The sequence below is a fragment of the Aricia agestis genome, chromosome 11, assembly GCF_905147365.1.
Source record: "Aricia agestis chromosome 11, ilAriAges1.1, whole genome shotgun sequence".
In the NCBI taxonomy this organism is placed as follows: Eukaryota; Metazoa; Arthropoda; class Insecta; order Lepidoptera; family Lycaenidae; genus Aricia; species Aricia agestis.
Window position 1 is genome coordinate 5,591,944 of NC_056416.1, and position 23,236 is coordinate 5,615,179.

The window sequence follows — 23,236 nt, forward strand, 5'->3', positions numbered from 1 at the left end:
TTGGCCAGTGCATAAAACATTATAATTAGTTATCATTACTTATTAAAATAATACAGATTAATTACAATATTAATGTACTTAACTACGTAAAAGAAACATCATAATGTTACTCATAAAAACATTATTTTATATGAAACAATGAATTTGATACCTCTTTATTCTCCAACTAAATACTCATTTCATATACATAATTCAACGGAAAAGACATAAAAATGTAATAAAATCAAAGCAGATTTCGAGATTCATTTCAATGATGTAAACTCTAAAATTAAAAATGTCAATCATAAACTCTTAAGAATACAAGAATAACCTAACAAATTATTACTATGACATTACTTTTATTAGGACGAACTTAATATAAAATAGGATGTTTACTAACAATAGGCTAATACTAACAATAGATAAAAGATTTAATGTTAGGAATGTATATGTAGGAAGGTTTATTATTATATAGAAGAAAAAAACTGACAATTCAGTGCTTGGTGATGAAAATTATCTATAATATATTCTATTCTAGCCTCTAGGTCGGTAACCTAGTCTTAATAATTCTGTCCAGCGATTTCCTGTAAAATATTCTGCGAAAATGTCCGCATCGTGATCGCAAAATCAGCATGGACACAATAGAAATGAAAAAATGGAGAAGACAAGAGAATTGATAAAATATGATGTGACTGAACAAACTGACTTCATTCATTGTCAAGCTGTCACTTCGCCTATTCTCCCTAAAGCTAATCAGTAATCACACATTTGTCAGCACCGTACGCGCCGTAGGGCCAGGCCACGACACTGAAATGCGATGCGATGTCGGAGCGCAAAATTTCATTGGAAATAGTCACTGTCGCATCGGAAATTTCCATGGTGCGTTCTGCGGCGTCGTAGATTTTTACGATGCGATGCGCAACGCAGTGTTGTAGCCTGGCCCGTACGCGCTGAGCACGCCGCATAGTATACAAAACGCGCGTACGGTGCGGACGAATGTGCGAGGTTTCACACGAGTGACGAATGTGCGTAAGGTGGATACGGTGCTGATAGCTTTAAGGAAATCTTTCTGTGGTCATGCTAAGCGTGCCAGTAGATGTTCATAGTCACAAATTACAAATTAACCTTTGCGATTCCTAACGTTACAGGCCCTTTAGCAAAGACGTTTTCTTTATCGCTCCTTTATAAAATTAACGATCAAAATGTATGAAATTGACGTAAGCGTTCGATAAAAGTTCAAGTCGACATTCGCCTCATGTCATGTCAATTGTAGATATTTTGATCGGCGATTTTATGAAGAAGTGACAATGAGTCTTGGCTAGGGGCTCAGTTCTTATTGGTTACTTCTTAACACCATATGGGCTCCCGCTCAAAACTGCGAATAAACATCGCATCGCAATATCATTTTTATTATGAGTTTTGTCGCAGATATTTGCGATGCAATGCGAATTCGCAGTTATGTGTGGGAACCCTCATGGTTGGGTACCGTTCTTCAATTCCTATTGGTTCCGTATAATCCTGTCGAGCGAGTTCCAGCTGCAGGAGTAGTCTATGCGCAGGTGTCCGTATCGTGACAGATGGAAGTTGTCCGGCGCCGCCTTCGGAGCCGGCCGCGCCCAGTCCTCGTACTCCGGGTTGACAGCTTCGTACGCGTATTGCTCGTACACGTCGGCAAGTCTGGAAAAGAAATTAACTTTTCATGAGGCTTTCTAAAGTCCGGTCGCTCTATAACCACACGTGGGAGAACCATGCTTCGGCACGAATAGGCCGGCTCGACCGGAGAAATACCACGTTCTCACAGAAAACCGGCGTGAAACAGCGCTTGCGCTGTGTTTCGCCGAGTGAGTGAGTTTACCGGAGGCCCAATCCCCTACCCTATTCCCTTCCCTACCCTCCCCTATTCCCTTCCCATTCCTACTCTCCCCTATTACCCTATTCCCTCTTAAAAAGCCGGCAACGCACTTGCAGCTCTTCTGATGCTGCGAGTGTCCATGGGCGTCGGAAGTTGCTTTCCATCAGGTGACCCGTTTGCTCGTTTGCCCCCTTATTTCATTTAAAAAAATATGAGAAATTCGTTCATTCACACGCGCATGTAAATATTGGTGTTCGGCTTAATGTGGGAACAAGATGTTGATCAATGATTCTGTTCTATAGAAGACAAGTTTGATGGCAAAATTTATCTGTATCTGGCGGCTGATTTTTTAAAAATGTTTCCTATGTTTTTGGGCATTCTTACATTGATACCTCATCTATATAAAATCGAATTTTACACGGTAGAATGATGACGAGTATAATGGCCGGTTTACATTAGGTATTTCAACAGAGTGATCCAATCCAACGCTTTTGTAAAATTGCATTCCAGTGCCTGTTTTCAGCCAACCAGCGCTGGATTTCACTGGATTGGAATAATGTGAACCGGCCGAAATAATTATTCTAATAGTAATCCAGCACTAGATTGGATCATTCAAATTTTATTGTTTTACTTTAAACCGGACATAAATATAATATTTATGTCCGGTTTAAAGTAAAACAATAAAATTTGAATGATCCAATCTAGTGCTAATGCTTTGTTTATTTTTCGACGGTCATTCTTGACATTTGCAAAATTGATTATTTGTTTAATTTACATACATTAATGATCAATTAGTTGCGAAATATCTTAATTACAATCCCAGTAGGTACTTATATAAATCTGGCGATTAGAAAACGTCCTTCGATCTTATCGAGTGTTAAACGCTGCATAATTTGTTTGTTACGTGCAAGCAATTTTAATTGAACTTTATCGAGTGATACTTGAAGATTAGGCAATGGAACACAACACCTAAAAAAATTTAAGTGCTTAAATTAGTTACCTACGCAAAAACATACAATTCTTTGCATCACAACAAAATATCCGCCAGTTTTCCGTACGTACGTACTATGCCTACATGAACCTTAATTTTTGTGACAAAAACATGATACAAGTCCAACAATAAGTTTATGATAAAAAAAGTTGTTGCAAAACAAAATATTCTGTAGACTATAGCATCTCAAGTCCTAATTCCTAATTGAACAGATTTTGATGCAGTTATTTGTGAAAGCGTCTTTAAACTTGAACGCGTGTCTACGCCGTAAACCGTTTCGGTTTAAAAATAAGAAACAGATGAAACTAATAAACTCTATAACTATAATATCCGTTTGTCGCTGATAATAATGATTGTTAACATTTTTCACTGCAATTAGTTCTCTCTGGAGAAAGAAATGTGCCACGCTTCGGTAGTCCCATGCTATTGATAGAGGATCGCTTAGTTTTAAAATTACGTTTTATCTGTTCTCGAAGAATGCACCATCATTAAAAACCTTGGATAATGAACAGCTAGCTCTACCCGCAGTATCGCAAAACCTATAAGGCGTCCATAATTACGTAAGGTGTTCTGGGGGATGGGGGGGAGGGGGTCAAGCTTAATCTTTCCAAATCTCACTTAAGGTGGAGGGGGGATCGTAGCAAGTATCACGTAATTTTATTCCAGACAAAAATTGTGCGAAAAATTTCTGGACTATGGCCAAATCTGAAGATTATCAAATTTAATAATAATAATCAACACATTTACAGCCAAAACATATATTTTGAAAATCTCACGTGAGTATGGAAGGGGAGGTAGTTGGTGAAAATCTCACGAAATCTCACCAAGAGGAAGAGGGGGTCAAAAAATTATTGGAAATGCCTCACGCAAATAATAGACGCCTTCTAAGTTATCCTAACTCTTGGGTTAACTCGGTATTTCTGGTGATTGTGTATCTTGCGACAGCAATGCAACAGGAGTTTGACAGCAGTTATAGTATTGCTATCGCAATTACCCGATTTGCGGGACCAAACTACTGCGCAAGTAGGACATAAAAGGATGAAGTTCAAAAACTACTTTAATTATTCTTTCTATTAATACAAGACACAATTTAGACCAGGAATCTCGGACCGAGAAATATTGTAATGTATTTTATACCAGGTATCAATTAATACATCTAAATAAGGTATACGTATACCTTTATTAGTTAAAAGAATATTATTAAGCTACATAGGACAAGTGTGTTTCTTTTCTGGACCTCGTTAAATTTTTCCCACATTATCCGGACCCCAACTAAAATTACTTGCCGACCCCTGTTCTAGGTATACCTCCTAAGTAAGTATCGTTTTAGACAATAACGCTTATTTAATTAGTTAACTCTACTGACCTGCGCCAATTAAACGCGTTACAAAACATTAACGATCGCATGTATTTCACATACATACCCCAAACGTTATTAGATAACTGTTACGACTTAGCACTCCAACAATGACGAGCAAACCCTGACTTTCTCCTACGTAACCTGTCACAATTAGGTCTCATTGTTTCCTGTATACTAATCTACATGCAAATCCATCAATACAGGTGATGCAAAACAAATCGCAGAGAAATCGCGAGAGAAATGAGTCTGTTTACTCCCACTTTTCATTGACAATCTGCGGAAGTTGTAATAACCTGTTTGATAGAAGTTAGCCTAAAATAGAAACGACAACTTTGTGATTAAATTTAAGCCAAGTTTAGGTACTTACACTAGCGAAAGTGAACAGATTTCATTAATATTTTGGCTTTGGTACTTTTAGAAATATAAAGAATCATACATTATATTATACTAGCTGTTTGACCGAGCTTTGCTCGGTATCCGATGTAAATGACATTTTCTAGAAATGATTCCTAGCTAGATCGATTTATCGCCCCCGAAACCCCCTATATACTAAATTTCATGAAAATCGTTGGAACCGATATATATATACAAGAATTGCTCGTTTAAAGATATAAGATACTTAATTAATTAAATAAAGGTTGCCCGCTATGCAAACGAAGAGCAACTAAAAATCCCGGTGGCATCATACCACCATAAGTTTATCATGTGATAAACTTATGGTCTTGGGCCAGATCTCATCAGCCCAGACTTCAGAAATTTCTTAGCCTATTCAATGCAAATTTAACTCTTTACTAAATTTATAATTATTCGTATGTCATATTATGTGGATAGTAAGTATATATTTTTGTCCAAAAATTTCACATGAAATTTCGACCAAGTAGAACAAGTTGACTATTTCTTAAACTTAAACCATCTGTCTTGATGAGCGTCACAGTGTTATCTAATTGTCTGAAGTAAGGTCAATGCTATGAACAAGTTTCTCCGGTAAGCAAAAAGTCGCCAAGTTTCTCACATGTAACTTTCATTTGGCCAAACAAGAACTTGGCTCGTTCGCACGCTCAATTGTTTCTGAATTAAGGTAAAGAACTACAATGGACATAAAAACACTTGGACTGTATGTAAGTACGTGATTACTATGTAAAGAAACGTCACGCCTGACTAGCGATTGCACTGCAGTGGACCAAGACTAAACTATTTTACTATCATTTAATCTGTTTAGCTATCATTTAACCGATTCATTGCGGCGCACATTTTTGAAAACTTTTAGTGCCGCATACAATTTTCTCGTGACACTTTAGCCCATAGAAGTTGTATAATATTATGTCTCGCCATAGATGTCTCAAACCTTTTTTTTCAATTTACAGAATATCCAGAAACGAAGCTTACCTATAGGCTTGTTTTACGTGGAAAATTAAGATGGTTTTGTTCGGAGTTAGAACCTTCTAAAGTGTAATTTGAGGGAGATACAATCGGTTTATAAAATAGGTCTACTTAACTCTTTTATCGCGCGGGAACCGTACATTTTTCCGGGTCAAAATACTTTTTGTCTTTTATATACTTTGAGTCCCAGGAAAAAAATATTAAAAAAAAAAAAACTTCCGCATGGGAGGTTGATATTAGCAGGTATTATAGTCAGGGCGAGCGAAGCAAGCCCTAGTAAGTATATCCCACAACCTGTACATTTTGTGGCACACTTTACGAAAAAACTATCAAGTATCAGGCCTATTGACTTGTGCTTTAAACATAGTAATTTTTATTTGTATGTAGATGTATAATAATCATCAGTCAGTCAAGGTTTGACCTAACAAAGCTCGGCTTTAGCTATAGTTATTATATTATTCAGAGTTATTTTAAAAGATTAATTTTTTTTACCTCACTTTTTTTGGTAAAAAAAGTGGGCCCCGTGCGAGTTTCTTACGCCGGTTCTTCTCGCCGGGATAGTTCCCGAACCGGTGCATGGTAGGCACCGTAGCTAATATTAACATTCTGAAAGTATTTTCTTAAAATCTACTCAGAAATAAAACATTTTTTATTTTATTTTGTGGCCTTTTTTGTTGTTGTTGTTAAAATAGTGCACATTTAGACCAAATTTTCTAATTTATGTTCAAGTTTGAAGTTGAGTGTTAATGTTTCATTAAACTTAATGTCACGCTTTATTGTGGGAATGGGAACGTTAGAGTTACTGTAGCAACCACGACTGTGATTTATCTATTATTAGTGCGATTAAGTAAAAGTTTAGACTTAAGATGTAACTCGATAGATTAATCGATTGATTCTGTTAAATCCATAATAATATCCATACATACTAAATTATAAATCCGCAAGTGTGTCTGCCTGTCTGTCTGTCTGTTACCTCTACACGCCCAAAAAATCGATTTTGCTGTTTGGCATGGAGATACTTTCGAGTCCCGGGAAAGGACATAAGTAGGTGATAGGATACTTTTATTCCGCAAAAAATGTAAGGTCCCGCGAAATAAAGGAATTTTGACGCAACGGAGTTGTGGTCTGTGGGTGGCATCTAGTTATTCAATACAAGTATGTACCATATTAGCATAAAATATTATAAAAGCCTAAATTAAATATCGTTAGAGACGAACTTCAATTCAAAACTCAATGAAGTCAAACATTTGAACTTAACTAGATATACCTCTAAGCTAACTAACGAAGTAGGTTAGTCCTAGTGTCTGCTTCATGTTTTACCTCTTGACTTGACCTTTTAGTGTCATGAGAAACATTTGAGTTACTTTAGATTAAGCTCTGAATGTGTCTATTGACTAAAATATTGTGTTCTTACAGTAAGAGTAAATAAAGTAACTTTACGAGTAACATACCAGATGTCACGCCAGTCCATCTGCCATTCTGTCAGTTTTATTGAATTCATAAATCGTGCATAAAGTATTGTGGTGGATGAGGACTCTTATTTTTTATGAAATAAGGAGGAAAACGAGCAAACAGGGCACCTGTTGGAAAGCAACTTTCGTCGCCCATGGACACTCGCAGCATCAGAAGAGCTGCAGGTGCGTTGCCGGCCTTTTAAGAGGGAATAGGGTAATAGAGGAGGATAGGGATGGGAAGGGAAGGGAATAGGGGAGGGCAGGGAAGGGAATAGGGTAGGGGATTGGGCCTCCGGTAAACTCACTCACTCGGCGTAACACAGTGCAAGCGCTGTTTCACGCCGGTTTTCTGTGAGAACGTGGTATTTCTCCGGGCGAGCCGGCCCATTCGTGCCGAAGCATGGCTCTCCCACGTCAAAACTCGTATTTTCTTTTCATTTCTTTGTATTTTTACAAGAGACCATCCTTTACAAATAACCGAAATTGGCTTTAAGTGATTATGGTGACGAAATACTAAATTAACCCTTTCTCTTCTTTACACTGCCAAGATAAATAATTTCATTTAAAACGTATGGTAACTTGATAACATCTCTGAAGAGATGACTTGGTTAGATGATTTTGATCCCATCGTGGACTCATAACGCGTAACCGTGCGTGGCTTGATTACACGTACCCAGAGACTAGATGCACGTACCGAGTACACTGGCGAGACAGTACCCTCGGCCGAGCACATTCATATAAAGTGAGTGAGTGCTTGACTGCTTGGCCGAGAGTACTGTCTCGCCACTGTACTCGGTAGGTGAATTTATGCCTGGGTTACATGGTGCGAGCTGACATTTTTTTTTTATGATATAGGGCAAACGAGTAAACGGATCACCTGATGGAAAGCAACTTCTGTCGCCCATGGACACTCGCAGCATCAGAAGAGCTGCAGGTGCGTTGCCGGCCTTTTAAGAGGGAATAGGGTAATAGGGGAGGGTAGGGATGGGAAGGGAAGGGAATAGGGGAGGATAGCGAAGGGAATTGGACCTCCAGTAAACTCACTCACTCGGCGTGTCACAGCGCAAGCGCTGTTTCACGCCGGTTTTCTGTGAGAATGTGGTATTTCTCCGGTCGAGCCGGCCCATTCGTGCCGAAGCATGGCTCTCCCACGTATGCATGCGAGCTGGCCTAGTCAGTTACTGAGGACAACTTTTAACACCGTGTGAGTTGTGACCGTATCATACGAGTTCCTTTCATGTACTAGTGGGTCAGTTGCTTGGGTGCGAGTTACTACAACACTTTTTATATTTTCATTCGCCACTCGCCTTCCCCCACCACGTCATATTATACAACTCGACAAGGCGATGTTACTGGGACATTGTACCTATATATACTGCGACGTCAGCAGCTTACATGGTGTGACCCAGGGAGGCGAGTCAAGCTGCTCTCGTGCGAGTATGTATCTACAGGCACAGTAGCTGCCTACTGTCACTTTAGCTGCTCGCACTGTGTAAACTTTCCTTTAGGCGTTATGGACATATCGTCAAGACTCAGGGCGCATGTAGGCAAGATGATTTATTACATTATCTAAGATTTTCCGATTGTTACGCTTGGAAATTGAGCTTGGAGATTTCTTCAGTCCGTATTTTCTCAACGGATAATAAGTTACTAGCTATTTGACCGAGCTTTGCTCGGTATTCGATGAAAATTACATTTTCTAAAAATGATTCCTATCTAGATCGATTTACCGCCCCCGAAACCCCCTATATACTAAATTTCATGAAAATCGTTGGAGCCGATTCCGAGATTCCAATTATATAGGGTAATAGGGTAGGGTAGGGATGGGTAGGGAAGGGAATAGGGGAGGATAGGGAAGGGAATAGGGTAGGAACTAGGGGATTGGGAGGCCCAATCCCCTAGTCCCTACCCTATTCCTTAACTAACTCACTCGGCGAAACACTGCGCAAGCGCTGTTTCACGCCGGTTTTCTGTGAGAACGTGGTATTTATCCGGTCGAGCCGGCCCATTCGTGCCGAAGCATGGCTCTCCGTCTAAAACGGTTTGCTAAAACGTACCTGGAATGTCTCCTATGTGGTCCATACACGTTAGCCACATACTCCGGATGGTGCTGCATGGAGACACGGTGCCTAGGGTGGATGTACGGCATTGGCGCGTAGATGCTCTCGTACAGTATAGGATGTGGCGCGTATATTGGCTCCTCTATATACATCGACGGTCGTCTTTCGGCTGTAAAAAAAAAACTCAATAAGATGGATTCAGTCGAATTTTTTACGCAGGTTATCTTCGGCGGGCTGGTACTATTGGACCTAAGTCAATAAGATAATCATTGCATAATATTCGAGACCAAAAAAGGGTACCTACCTAGTCCAGCGTTGCCAGACTTTTTTTGTGCCAAGTCGGGACTTTGGGACTTTTTGGGTGAAAAAGCGGGATTCTTCAGTTAAAAGCGGGACAAAGTAAAAAAAGGTATAAAATCAAAAGTTTTTGAATTTTTTATCTTTTTATTTGCGTTAAAATGACGTTTACAGATAGCTAAAGTAGCCAAAGAAATTCCACCCCTCCCCCTCTACCTCCCACATTCTTATGTTCATTACACACCTTTCTTTCTCAGCACGCTGCACGTACGTTCGGGCTTTCCCCGAAAAGCGGGACTGAGCGTGTCCCGCGCGGGACATTTAATTTTGATGAAAAAATCGGGACGTCCCGCAAAAATCGGGACGTCTGGCAACGCTGCTACCTACTATCAGAGAAAATTGGTCCAAATTATGTAAGTCGATGGATCGATACGACTTGAAAACGCACGACAAAATAGGTATATTCAGAAATAGATGTCATAATTAATCAATGATAGTGAATTAACTAGTTAATTTTTATGATCCTTAACACCAGTGGACTTCCTATATCAAAAATCTTTCCCGAATTAAATTAAATCCGAACCGTACCAGTAGAAAAGACGTCTTACCGCCGTACTCAGAGACATTTAATTGAGATTAACCTTCAATTTAATGAAGAGTTTGACAGGTATTGTATGGAGCTTAACTATGTCAAAATTTTGAATTAATTACATTTAAGTAATTAATGTTCCACTCTGAGTGCGGCAGTGAAGTGGTCGGTAATCATGATGATAATGAGTGATGGCTGGATGGATTCGGTGCTATCTTCTAAAGATAAGGAAGTGACGGTATGAACAAGAATTCCAGCAGTGCTTTATTGTCTACGCATCTGATTTTCTCAGGAATTTAAATAGAATTTTTGATTGTGTTAATATCCCTGAGAATAGATGATATCATTAACGAATTAACAATCATTGACCTACATTTGCATTTTACATCCGAAATATTGAGGAAATCTTGTAGTTTCGTAGTCTTGTAGTTAGAGGATTTCGTAGATAAAATTTTAATTACTTACTGTTTTGGCGTCTGTTGGGTCCAATTACGTCTTAGATATCTATGTAGTACTCGTATGTACACATGTCCAGATATTAAATTTGAGCTCGTACATATTATAGCTACAACCCCCGATTTGTAAATAGGCTGTAAAGGCCGCGGGCGGCTTAGGGGCAGAAACCTATACAATATACATTATACGGGGCCTCTTGATTTCATACATGGGTCGGCGAAAATAAGGTGGCCTACACTCATAGAAAATATTAATTCGGCACTGTATAGCTACATAGATATATGTAGGTATATTATATCAGACTTAAATTATTTCTTCTCTAGCGACTCTATCAAAATATTATACAGTCGTGCTATTTGCTACACGAGACCATTCTAAAAGTTTTTCTTTTAACCCTAATCAACTTGTTTCAATGACATAATACCACTTGAAACTCCCGCATTAGTTGGGCGTAGCTAGACACGCATTTAACCAGTTAAAAAAAAAACTAAGACACTGTTTACCTACATAATGTATGAAGTAATTTTTGTAATTCACATTGTTGAAAACCGGCTAAGACCTAGTCGGACACACGCGTTAAGAGTTCCGTACAAACGCCTAAAATTTACCTAGCTTAAAATATTTTCATTTCCCAAATCCCGTGATATAGGTACTCAGTATAATATTTTGTTCCATAATTCAAAACAAACCAAAAGAGGTTCCTCCATCAAAGAGTGTTTAGGTACGGTTAATTAAAAAAGACTATGGCACAGACAGACAGACGGCTATCCTAAGTTCCGGGTTAATAGGTCTAGGTTTCGTTTTGTCTTTTCTACGGAACCCAAAAAACGAGTTGTATCTGAAACCATTTACCCCAGTTTATGAATATTCACCAAACTAGTTGAACATTGCATTGCAATAATTTTCCAGCTAATTTACACTCATTAAAAGAAATTATTTGAACCAGTATTCTATTGCAGTAATGTCGATATTAATTAGAACTATTGTGTCGTTAAAATTCCTTTTACTTAATAGTTTTTAAATTTATCGATTTTGTTTGCAACTTTGAAGTTATGGTCAATACGACGCGACTAGGACGCGACGCAATAAATAATTTAAATCACAACCCACGTCACAACCATAGAAATTATTTAATTTTTGTAACATTTACGTAAGTAGGCAAGTAAAAAAATATGTAGTTATTGTTCAACTTAGGGAACGCTGCAAGTTTCAACAAAATCGGTTCAGTAGTTTTTGAGATAGGGCAGTTTAATTCTCAATTATAAAAATTTTGAAATCGGTTTTATCTTTTTAAAAATATACTATTATTGCACCTGTCATAAGTACCTACAGACTATAACAGCTGCAGTGTGGCAACTGGCAAGGCTGCTAAAAGCAATACTTACTATTCTTTTTGCAAACTTGATGTTGAAAAACGACGCCTGCCATTTCCATAGAAAAAGGAAGATAATTCTTCTCATGCTACAGCTTCGCATAAATTATTGTTGATAATATTATGATAGGTATTGGGTAAGTATATTATTTTGTTACGATTTAAATTTAAGTACTTTTACGTAAGGATTTTTGACTGGCTAAGAGTCGATTCAAGTTGCGGTGTCATTATTTTTAGAATACAAACAATACGCACCCATAAACCCAGAATCGGCTAAAACAAGCCTGTGCGGTAATTTGACAAAACTAATAAAAGTTACACTTAAGGTAAGTAAGTACTTACTTATTCAAAAACGTACACACAAAATCGCCTACCTACGGTTTGCTAAATGCAGGCTCTGGCTTTTGGGGGTAATATATTATGTCACATACTAAATCGCTAAAAACAATCCTAAGCGGTAATTAGGCAAAACTAATAAACGGATTAAAAAACACACACATTCATTATTATTTTTAACAAAAAATTAAAACCGACTTCCAAGGTAAAAACAATAATAATATGAACTAAAACGTATTAAATAACTCTTACTCTATAATAGTGCCTTTTTCAGAATTCGTCTAAAACTATTTCTGTACATACTTGTCTTCATTATTTGAAGTCGGTACCAGCTAATTTTATCGTGAGTTCAGTCAATGTCAGAATATCTGAAGCTTTTGAGACTGGTACCGACTTCAAAGTAATAAAGACTGTAGTATTTACAGATTTAGACGAATTCTGAAAAAGTTATTTAATAAAGTAAAAGTTATTGAAAAAGAAATTCGAATTCAGAGTAAGAGTTATTTAATACGTTTTAGTTCATATTATTATTGTTTTTACCTTGGAAGTCGGTTTTAATTTTTTGTTAAAAATAATAATTTCACTCTTTTTAGTTATCTACAAGATAAGGCTTTATGCGTAAATAACCACTACGAATGTTAACTATTCACATTATGTTACTGTACGCGAAATTGTGGTAAATGCTTGCAGTTATCTAAGCGATGCTGCAATTTAAAAACTTTTATCTTTAAAGGTTCAGGAGTTCTGTTCAGTGCCTTTGGACCAAGAGACACCTTCGTATGAACTTTCTCTTATTCGTAACATATGTTTAAGTTACTAGAAACAACATTTTAACCACTATGAGTCTTTTGATAAATTTCAAGGATTTCTCTCGACTGCTCATAGATCCCATCATCAGCTCACCACTTTCGTGATTATTATACAAAATCAAGATTATATCCTATACAACAACACAAGAATTTTGAAAATCGGTCCACAAACAGCGAAATAATCATCAAAAACATCTGCTTCGATGCAAAATATCACGAAAAGCATCAATAATTGGGTCATAATGTGATGACCCATGGCATAATTATGATTTTGATGATGATGATCAAATAAATTGATGTGTTGGCTTATGCTTTCAGTTATTTAAACAACGCCGAAATCCCCGAACCTCTATCTATAAGGATTCAAAAGTTCTGTTGGGTACCTTCGGATCCAGGGTATAACCTGGTGCGAAATCTTACTTTTTGGTAGCATTTACCTCGAATGCTTCAGAAAAAATTGAAATCACTATATGTTTCCATACAAATTTCAAGGAGTCCTCTCGATTTCTCCAGGATCCCATCATCAGATCACCACTTTCGTGAACATGGTACCAAATTCGAGTTAAACCCTATACAACACAAAAAGAATTTTGAAAATCGGATCACAAACGGCTGAGTTATCGTTGAACATACAAAAAAAAAAAAAAGATACATACAGCCGAACGAACGTATAACCTCCTCCTATTTGGAAGTCGGTGAAAATCGGCTAAACTATGCTTGAAGACTAGCTCTGGGGGTAATATGGCAAAATAAAAGCAACTTACGAATTCGCTTCTGGTAAATCGGAATATTGTCCTGCAAATTCGGCGCGTGGCGAGATATTCGTCTGCTGTACCCGTACACGGGTTCAATCACTTCTTCCTGGACCACCGACCTTCTTGGGACCTTCGGGGTCTCATCACAGGTCTTCGTGGGGACGTAATAAAAGCTGGCGCTGACTGGCTCCCCGGCGAAGGAATTCATGTTATCCTGGCTGGAATCCGACTCCCTCTGGGATACCCCCAAGGCCTCGTTATCCCAGGGATCGACGTACACTCGGTGGCTGGATGCGGGGGATTTCTCCTCTTCCTCGCTCTCAAAATCCACGGCGGCCCAGTACGGACTACTCGCGTGCCCCGGCATCGTCACAAACACATTATCAGTTTGGGCATGTAAGCACACTATTTGTTTTTCTCGACGGCACTCATTAGCATTCGAAGCACGGAGCGAAACCAGCGTGTACGCGCGCAGGTTGGCGCGCCCGTTTGTGAAGTAAGCATGTATGCTCAGCTGTTTTTTGCGTGTACATCGCCGTTCTATTGTAATAGTGGGGGTACAAATGCAAGAGTTTTGACTTCAGAGTGCGATTGAACGTATAATTTAGTAAATAATTTCTTCTAAATATAATAAGCCTTAGCTTAAGTATTGACATAAATTAAATAATAATCTATCAAGCCCCATAAGATCACCGGTGATCGCGACAAACAACAATAGAATAACAATAGATTTCCAAGAAGCCACGATTACCCTATCATTATTTTAAATATTATATAGATGCGAAACTTCAACGAAAGTGTGTCTGCCTGTTACCTCTTCACGCCTTAACCGCTGAACCGATTTTGCTGAAATTTGCTATCGAGATACTTTGGAGTCCCGAGAAAGGAGGAGTACCTTTTTATTCTGGAAAATGTACGGTTTTCGCACGATAAACGAATTTAGGCGCAAAAGGAGTTGCGGGTGTAAGATTTTATAGAAAAAGTATAAATATAAAAACATATTTAAAGTAAATTTTAATCAAAGTATTAAAGCAGATTTTACGTAGTAATAGTATTATTCATTAATTTATATTTATTCAAAGGGATTAAAAATATAAGAAAGCTATATAGATCCATTTAAGCATTTATTAAGCAAGGTTCATAACATTGAAACAACATAAATAAGTACTTAATAGAGATACATTTTACAAAAAAATACCTCACACCCTAAAAATTACCTTTTTTGCATAAATGGAGGCTTAAGGGCTGGACAAATGATTTGAAATAAAAAACTGTGCATTTTATGTGTAGCCAGATATATTTGGAAGGTGATGAAGTAAACACATCAACATGGTTTAAGTCTTAGGGCCCGTTTTTTGACCGCTAGTTAAGGTTACTAATAGTTAAAAACTGTTAGTTAAACTAACTATTGGTTAAAAATTACAAAATGTTGTTTTTCAATGGATAGTTAAGCTAACTGTAGTAAAAGTTTTGGACAAATTGTTAAATAATTTGACCACGCTCGGACTGCGTAGTTAACATTGACCATTAGTTTGATTTGTTTGTTGTAATTGTCATCGAAATGTATAAGTACATTTAAATCCATTATTTTTTATAAAAGCACTCTTTTTGGGAAGTAAAGTATTACAACTCGACTAGATATTAATCTAGTCGAGTTGTAATACTTTACTTCCCAAAAAGAGTGCTTTTATAAAAAATAATGGATTTAAATGTACTTATACATTTCGATGACTCGGAAAGTTCTTCTGATGAAGAAATCATTCTAGAATGCGTTTTAACACGCCGCGTCGCCCGAAAACATTTCGCTCTAAAATTGTGCAGCTAGCTGCTAGACTATTGGGATGAAGTAGAATTTTTCGAAAGGTTTAGAATGTCCAAAGAAACAGTACTTTGGATAGTTGCTGAAGTGATTAAGTCTATATTGTGTACTATTTACTAAATAGGTAAGTAGCCAGTAGGTACCAACAACAACGGTGCTGTATTACATAAATATTGAAACTTAGCTACCATAAAAACACAAAAAGGGATATTTTTATGCAAAAAGTTTAAATGAGTCATAAAGTTTCTAAAAAATTGAGAAAACACGTGCAAAAATTAAAAACAATTGTATTTTTTACAGAAAGAGTCCCCATGACCCAATAAACCCATCTTTATTGATTATTATAGTCAAAGAATTTGAGTTAAGTTTTAATTACGTCCATATGTCAAATACTTTAAGAGCTATTGTTCTTTGAACATTGGTTGTGCGTGAGCGCAAAAGGTTCGGTACAGCCGACGTTTCATAAATAATATTACCAGTAGTAAAAAAATTCTCCCGGCAGAATTTTGGGTTCCCCATGTTCCTTCAAATAGCAACACAATTGACGATTGTTACTTTTAAATAAACTCAAAAATCAGTTGAAACAACGTATTTCTATTTTAACAACTGGTCTATATCTAAAAAACTAAAATTCTATTACCTTTTTGCTATTTATTATTCGCAGCCTTTTTGGTAAGACACCTACACATTAAAATAAACCTTGTTTAATAGCCTAGCATAGCATCTAATCTGATAATAAATATAATCCGTGGATCCACCTCTTGACACATCTGCAGCGGTTCTGCATACTCAAAACAAGGGTGTCAATATCCTGTTGTGGAATACTGTCCCAACTCCTACTAAGATGCAAGAAAAGCTGGTTTTCATATCTTCAGGGAAATTCCTAAGAGCTCTTCTCTGAAGCATATCCCAGGCATGCTCAATAGGATTTAAGACAGAGGATTTTGCAGGCCAGTCTAAAGCATGGATATCATGCTGTTGTAACTAACTTGTAATACGCGCCGTATGTGGACATTTGTCGTGCATAAGCTGGAAATTTTGTCCCATTTGCTGTCTGTGGGGCAAGATTACAGGCTCTAGCACCTCATCTCGGTATTTTAGAGCAGTCATATTGCCTTGTATCCAAACAAGGTCCGTTCTACCGCCGAGTCGATATACCTGCCCAAACCTTAATCATGCCACCTTGATATGCATGAACTTGTGGGTGCTGCAGTCGATTCCAACGTCCACTATCTAGGTTCTCTCCAAACGCGTAATCTGCACGAATCAGGATGAAATCTAAACCTGGATTCATTAGTGAAAAGCACAAGTGACCATTCAGAATGGTTCCAGTTTTCGTGTGCAATAGCCCATTGTAATCTTCTTCCACGATTGCCTCTCCTTAGCGCTGATACCCAAAGTGGACTTGACTTCATGCAGTCGTCTTCTCAAAGTTTGACTGCTTACCAGCAAACCATACTCTCTCCGTAGTCTTTGAATCAATTGCATCGCCGTTACATTTGTTTGACTTCGTGCAGCATTTACTATGAATCGTTCCTGTACATTTGTGTTATGCGCTGAGGTCCTCGGTACCGTTCCACCACTACAAGTGTTTATTGTAACAATCATACGCAAAAATAAATTAATTTGAATTTCCCCCGTGACACGATAACATGACCAAAGCCTAGATATAACGCTCTGACTGATCCTCATGGCTTCAGAAACCTTAGTTTGGGTAGCACCAGCTTGAATCATGGGCATGATTAACATTTCGTTCCTAGTCAAGTGTCTACGTGGCATGATTAAATGAACACCGTAGATATGCGTTTGACAAAGATTTATAGAATGTCCGTATGTTACAAAATGTTACTTATTCTGTTCTTTCACTCATGTCTTCAATTTTTAGAGGCTGGGATAGTATATCAGTAGTCTGCTCAGTTTCACGAGCAGTTGCTTGCATTGCCATCTTTAATTCAGTGTTATTTACCAATAAAAAAATTTTATTTTTTAATTTTATTTGTTCTTCAATAGGAAAACCCCTTACAGTTCTTCCCATATTAATAAAAAATCCTATCAGAGGATCTTTTTCATCTGAATCAGAAATATTGGTGTCTCTGCGTTCCAAATATTCTTTCAATACTGATGCAGTTGATGGGTCTGAATCAAAATTTCTCGATCTTCCATGTCTGGTAGTTATTTGGGCTGAACAATCCTGATAATCGAGTGATTCACACTGGAAAGAAGACTGAGACTGAGGAGACAATGGGCTATTTACACTGGAGTGCTCTGTTGTATGATCAAGACTTAAATCATATTTTTGTTTATTTGTACTACGATTTTTGTCATCTTGCAGATGTGGCACCAAGAAACTTAATTCTTTGTTATATTTTGGCGGTTTCATTTTAGAAGCCGCTTGACCACTCTTCGTTCTGCGCAACTGCAATGCTTTCCGGTGATTTTCTCTTAACTTGGTCCAGCGCTCTCTGCAGGTGTAACCTGTAAAATTAATGTAGTTCATTTTTTTTTCAGATATTTGGCTAATGGACTTCGTACTTTGGCAGACAATTATAGGCTAGGAGAGCGTACAGTGAGAGAAATTGTTCAAACAACTTGATTTGGAATGTGTTACAACCTACTGCAATGCGAATGCCAGATGAAAATATCTGGATTGCTTCAGAAAGAGTTTTCAGTGAACGTTGGAACTTTCGGGTCTATTGAGGGCAAGCATATTATACTAATTGAAGCACCTCCGCTTAGTGGCACAAATGACTATTGTCACAAAAACATTTGCAAGCACTGTGCTGTTAGCACTAGTTGATGGAAATTATAAGTTCATTGTTATAGATGTAGGTGCATATTGGGAAAATCTAATTATTCTACAATATTTAGGGCCTGTTTCACCACTTTCTGATAAGTCCCGGATAGGCTATCCACAACTTATCTGACAGATACCTACTCCATCCTCAATCTGTCAGATATGTTATGGATAACTTATCCTGGACTACTATCAATAAATGGTGAAACAGCCTTTGTACAATAACACACACTACAAGCCCCTTAGAAACTGAAATTTAAGCAGAAATTAAATTCCAAATTCCAATGGACTGGAAATTCCAAAGACTGATATTTCTAATAAAATACCACGAGGAAATGTGGCATTGCCACACGTAATTGTTAGAGATGAGGTGTTTCAATTGAGCACCGCACCAATGTAATGAGACCTTACGGGCGTGATCAATCTCGAGAAGATGAAGGAATCAATTTTTCATTTTGCGACTTATGTCGTGCGAGAAATAGCGCTGGAGACACATTTTGGACAATTAGGAAAAATAATCGGCCAAGTGCGAGTAAGACTCGCGCACGAAGTTCCGTACCAGAGAACAAAAATAGGAAGAAATGGTGTTTTTTGTTTCTTGATTATTTATTTTATTTAAATTTTATTACTAAGTATTGAAATATAAATACAATTGAGTATTTTGTGAATATTTCAGGTGCCTATGTATTGCCATCATTTATATCGAGCAAAAAATGGCAAAAAAAAAAAAAACAATTTGTTGTATGGGAATGGGATATTTAATTTATTTTGTTTCTGCACGGAATCCACCATCAATCATAATATTTATGTCGTAAAACAAATCGTAGAAAAACTAAACGAATACTTATAGCCAAAAGTATTATATCGCAGAAACACCTGAAATGCTACAAACAATGCTAAACCATTAACCAACTAAGCTAAGAAAAACAGATCGCAGGCCTATCCATGAACCCAACGAAAACCAAAGTAATGACAAACGAAATAAAGGAAACAATAAAAATAGGAGAAGAAGCTGTGGAGTATGTTGATAAGTACATATATTTAGGACAAAATAATAATATCAACAACAGACCAGTATTCAAAGGAAATAGAAAGAAGAATATGTAACACATGGAAGAGGTACTGGTCTCTAAAAGAAGTATTCAAGAATGGAACTGTGCCAATGTATATTAAAAGTAAATTGTACAATACCTGTGTTCTTCCATGCCTAACATATGGGTGCCCAACTTGGCCAACCATGAGCAAAAACACCAATAAGCTCGCAGTATGTCAACGAAGCATGGAATGAAGTATGCTAAATATAAGGCTACGAGACCGGTGGACAAAAACAAAAATAAGAAAAATAACTAAGGTAACAGACATATTAATAAAAACTAGATAACTCAAATGGCACTGGATTGGACATATAATACGAACAGACAATGGGAAAAAATGGACCAAGGACTTAATGGAATGGTATCCTAGACAAGAGAAAAGACGAAAAGGACGTCAGACCAAACGACGGGAGGACGACCTTCCGAAAGGATGGAGGAGATTTGCCAGGGACAGAGACAAATGGAAGGAAATGGGAGAGGCCTATGTCGAAGGACAACCTGACTAAATGTGTTTTTTTATTGTTTTGCTTTAAAAATTGTATGGTTACAGTCAATGAATAAAGGCTTTATTTATTTATTTACCTACCTACCATACTTAAATCAGAGTTGTAGTCAAAGAGGGTAATCACTAATGGCCATTCCCAATATTCAATCTATCTCTGGTTTGACATACCTAAAACCGATCGCAGCTAACATTGAATTGACATAAAATATGTCTCTACTCTCTAATGTCTAATGTGAGCTATTCCTATCTCTAGTAGGGCAAAACCAGAGATAGATCAAATATTGGGAATGGACGTAAGTTGCCAGTTGGTTCCGGAGCTAAGTGTTCACACAAACATCAACCATGTTGTGTGCGTCATGTGCGTGTTTTATATACTACATTATACTACTATATTATAATAATATTAGTAGTAAATATATTATATATTTACTTACCACTTTCATTCATTTTGGTACCAATCTCGTCCCAAATAATGTCTCTTCTCTTTTGGTTATGATAATGTCGATGTTTTAGATTGTAAAGTTCTTCATATCTTTCCACTAAAGAAATTAAAATATCGTCGCCCATCCTGAATGTGAGTCTATTTATTTAGATTAAGTAGAATTTGGGAATAAAACACGGTTCATAATATTATTGTTTGGTTCACAATGGTCATTGGTCACACAATGGTCAAGTCTTCTTCTTCTTTTTTTTTTTTTTTTTTTCATATAATGGCACTTCGGCTATAACCATGGCCAGTGTCGAGTATAATATTATGGCGGGAAAACAATATTCTTTATACAATTTTTTCTATATTATCGTCAGGTCAGTCAGGTCTAAAGTCTAGTCAAAGTCTAAGTATAAAGTCAATACAGTCAAGAAGTCAAGTCGGTTGATTCAGTAAAGTGGTAGGACGCTTTACTGAAACTTTTGATGGAGTTTTGGAGGGAACACAAAAGAGCACGTTTCTGGTTAATAAATCACTTTTCTACACTTGTGCACGATAACGAATATTTAATGGTTAATATCCTACCAATATTACACATTAAAAACCCAGATAACACAATTTTAGAAAAATAATATAAAAAACACAACATCACTCTTTCACATTCTTCCAAAAATTCCCATCTTCTTTTTTTTCAGTGTTACCACCTCTCAAAAATATTTATCCCTAAATTGGTGTCAAAAACCCCTAAAATCGCCTTAATTTTTCTGTTTTCCCCCTAAAATATGCATATATAAATAAATTTATAATAGTTTAGAAATAATATACTGAAATATGTTTTAAAATATTTTTATTATAATAATTGATTTAATATGTTAAATATTTCATCTTCATCTGAAGATTCAGATGTTTTGAAGTCGTATTATTATTGAATAAATTCAACATTTTATTTGTTGGATTAAATGTTGCACAAGTGATATCATTACGATTTAATGTAAATCGGACCATCGGTATTGCCGCCAGTCACCACAGAGTGGTCATAGAATTACGTAATAGATGTCGCTAGAAGTCGCTAGGTCAAGAAATAATTAATATTAATATCAACAATTTAAAAATATTGAAAAGTAAAAAAATCCCTGTAAATACCCCTAAAAATTTCAGACCCCTAAAAAAATCCCATCTCACTTATTTAACCCCTAAATCTGGGGGGAAAACCCCTAAGTTGGGAACACTGTTTTTTTTCATAATATGGCGATTGGCGCTCGGCTTTTTAATCATGGCCAGTGTCAAGAAAAATGGCAGGAAAAAATTGGTGAAAAGTTTACAAAATTTAATGTTGTTTTTCCAGATGATCGTCAAGTCGAAAGTCTAGTAAAAGTCTAAAAAAGTAGCAGCGCCCGATCCAGCTATTTCGCCGCTCCGGGCAAAATAATAATTGCCGCCCCAAAAACCGGCCAAGTGCGAGTTGGATTCGCGCACGAAGGGTTCCATTATCCATACTAGTATGGAGCATAAAACTATAACAGACCACGTCATGGAAGCGATAGCGCGATGAAGGAGGGGGGGGGGGGGGGTCACGTAGTATGGGTATGGCTTTCCATAGCCGGCCGTGGATGACACACTCACTGCGGAATTATTAAAATACTTTTTTATAATTGAAAGAAAGGAGTTTGAAAAGCAACCTTCGGCATTTGCCACGTGGTCTGGTCTGGTCAATTTCATGGTTATCTGACATGAATTCTGTATAAATTCTGAATAAATGAAAAGTTACCTTAAATTCAATGATGAAATACTCAAACCAGATATGTTACTACCGCGCGCGTTGTGAAGCTTCAAATACGGCCCAATTGGGCCGTCTGTTGTTTAGTCTGCATTGAGCGCAGTCACGGACGTGCCGCGTCTTGTCTTACCTAAATAAATTGAAAATGACGTCGTGCGTGTTTCGAAAATGTACCAATTATGACTCGAAAGTAAACAAAACATATGGAATGTCTTGATTGCAATAATTACCTCGATTATTTACATTTTCAATTATTTTTTCGAACAATCTGGAAAAATCGAATTTTCGTCATAGCTTAGGCGAAGAAAGAGACAGCAATACGATTCGACGTTTAAAAATAGAACTGTCTCTTTTATGTAAATGGTTTTCGTATCTTTTGTTTCACTTATCTGTCAAATTTGTCAATGTCTGCAATTTTGAATTTGAAAATTGTTCGGAAGAGATTTAAGGCGGCAAATAGTATGGACGTAATATTTATATCTGTTTATGTAAAATATCATAGCTTAAATTGCAAAGAACATTCGGTACCTAACCTTAGCAAGGCGGAAAAAGGCAATATTAGGTAAAAACTATGGCACAAAAATTAAATTACAGGTATAAAGTATGATATCAATCAAGACTAAATAATCCATACTAATATTATAAATGCGAAGGTATCTCTGTCTGTCTGTCTCCCTTTCACGCCAAAACTACTGAACCGATTGCAATGAAATTTTGTACACATCTATTCTAGAGCCTGAGAAAGGACATAGGCTACATTTTGATGAGGGAAAATGTCTTATTTCCATGAAAATATCGATGAAAATTAATTCGCATTGTAGTTCCGTAAAATTGGCTGAATAGGGACGTAAGTGTAAATAGGGACGAAACCAATAAAAATATTAAAAAAAAAACCTTATAGTCATGCTATAAGGTGTCAAGTATTTTTTGGTTTTAAAGTGAAGTAGAATTATTATTCCTTTTAATGGCAACATTCAATTACCATGAAGTCGGCTACAAGACATTGAGACTTCAGTTCAAAAAGTGCCTTCAAATAACGGTGAATTATGTCGCTCCAAACTTTACCCATAAAAAAGTAAATAGTGTATTCTTTGTTGTAAAAGTGAATTTTATTATATCTTTATTTATTC

General features: G+C 37.0%; 2 protein-coding genes across 2 annotated transcripts; both read right to left on the reverse strand.

Annotated features, from left to right (window-relative positions):
• Window positions 1-235: 235 nt before the first annotated feature.
• LOC121731914 lies at window positions 236-14,244 on the reverse strand. The gene is made up of 3 exons (XM_042121602.1): window positions 13,700-14,244; window positions 9,074-9,245; window positions 236-1,656 (listed from the first exon to the last, which is right to left on the reverse strand). The coding sequence occupies exons 1-3, from the start codon at window positions 14,055-14,057 to the stop codon at window positions 1,479-1,481; spliced, it is 708 nt and encodes a 235-aa protein (XP_041977536.1). The 5' UTR covers window positions 14,058-14,244; the 3' UTR covers window positions 236-1,478.
• Window positions 14,245-16,226: 1,982 nt separating this feature from the next.
• Window positions 16,227-20,543, reverse strand: LOC121731913. Its single transcript, XM_042121601.1, has 2 exons — window positions 20,337-20,543; window positions 16,227-17,984 (listed from the first exon to the last, which is right to left on the reverse strand). Exons 1-2 carry the CDS (start codon window positions 20,467-20,469, stop codon window positions 17,359-17,361), a joined length of 759 nt encoding a protein of 252 aa, XP_041977535.1. The 5' UTR covers window positions 20,470-20,543; the 3' UTR covers window positions 16,227-17,358.
• Window positions 20,544-23,236: the final 2,693 nt, after the last annotated feature.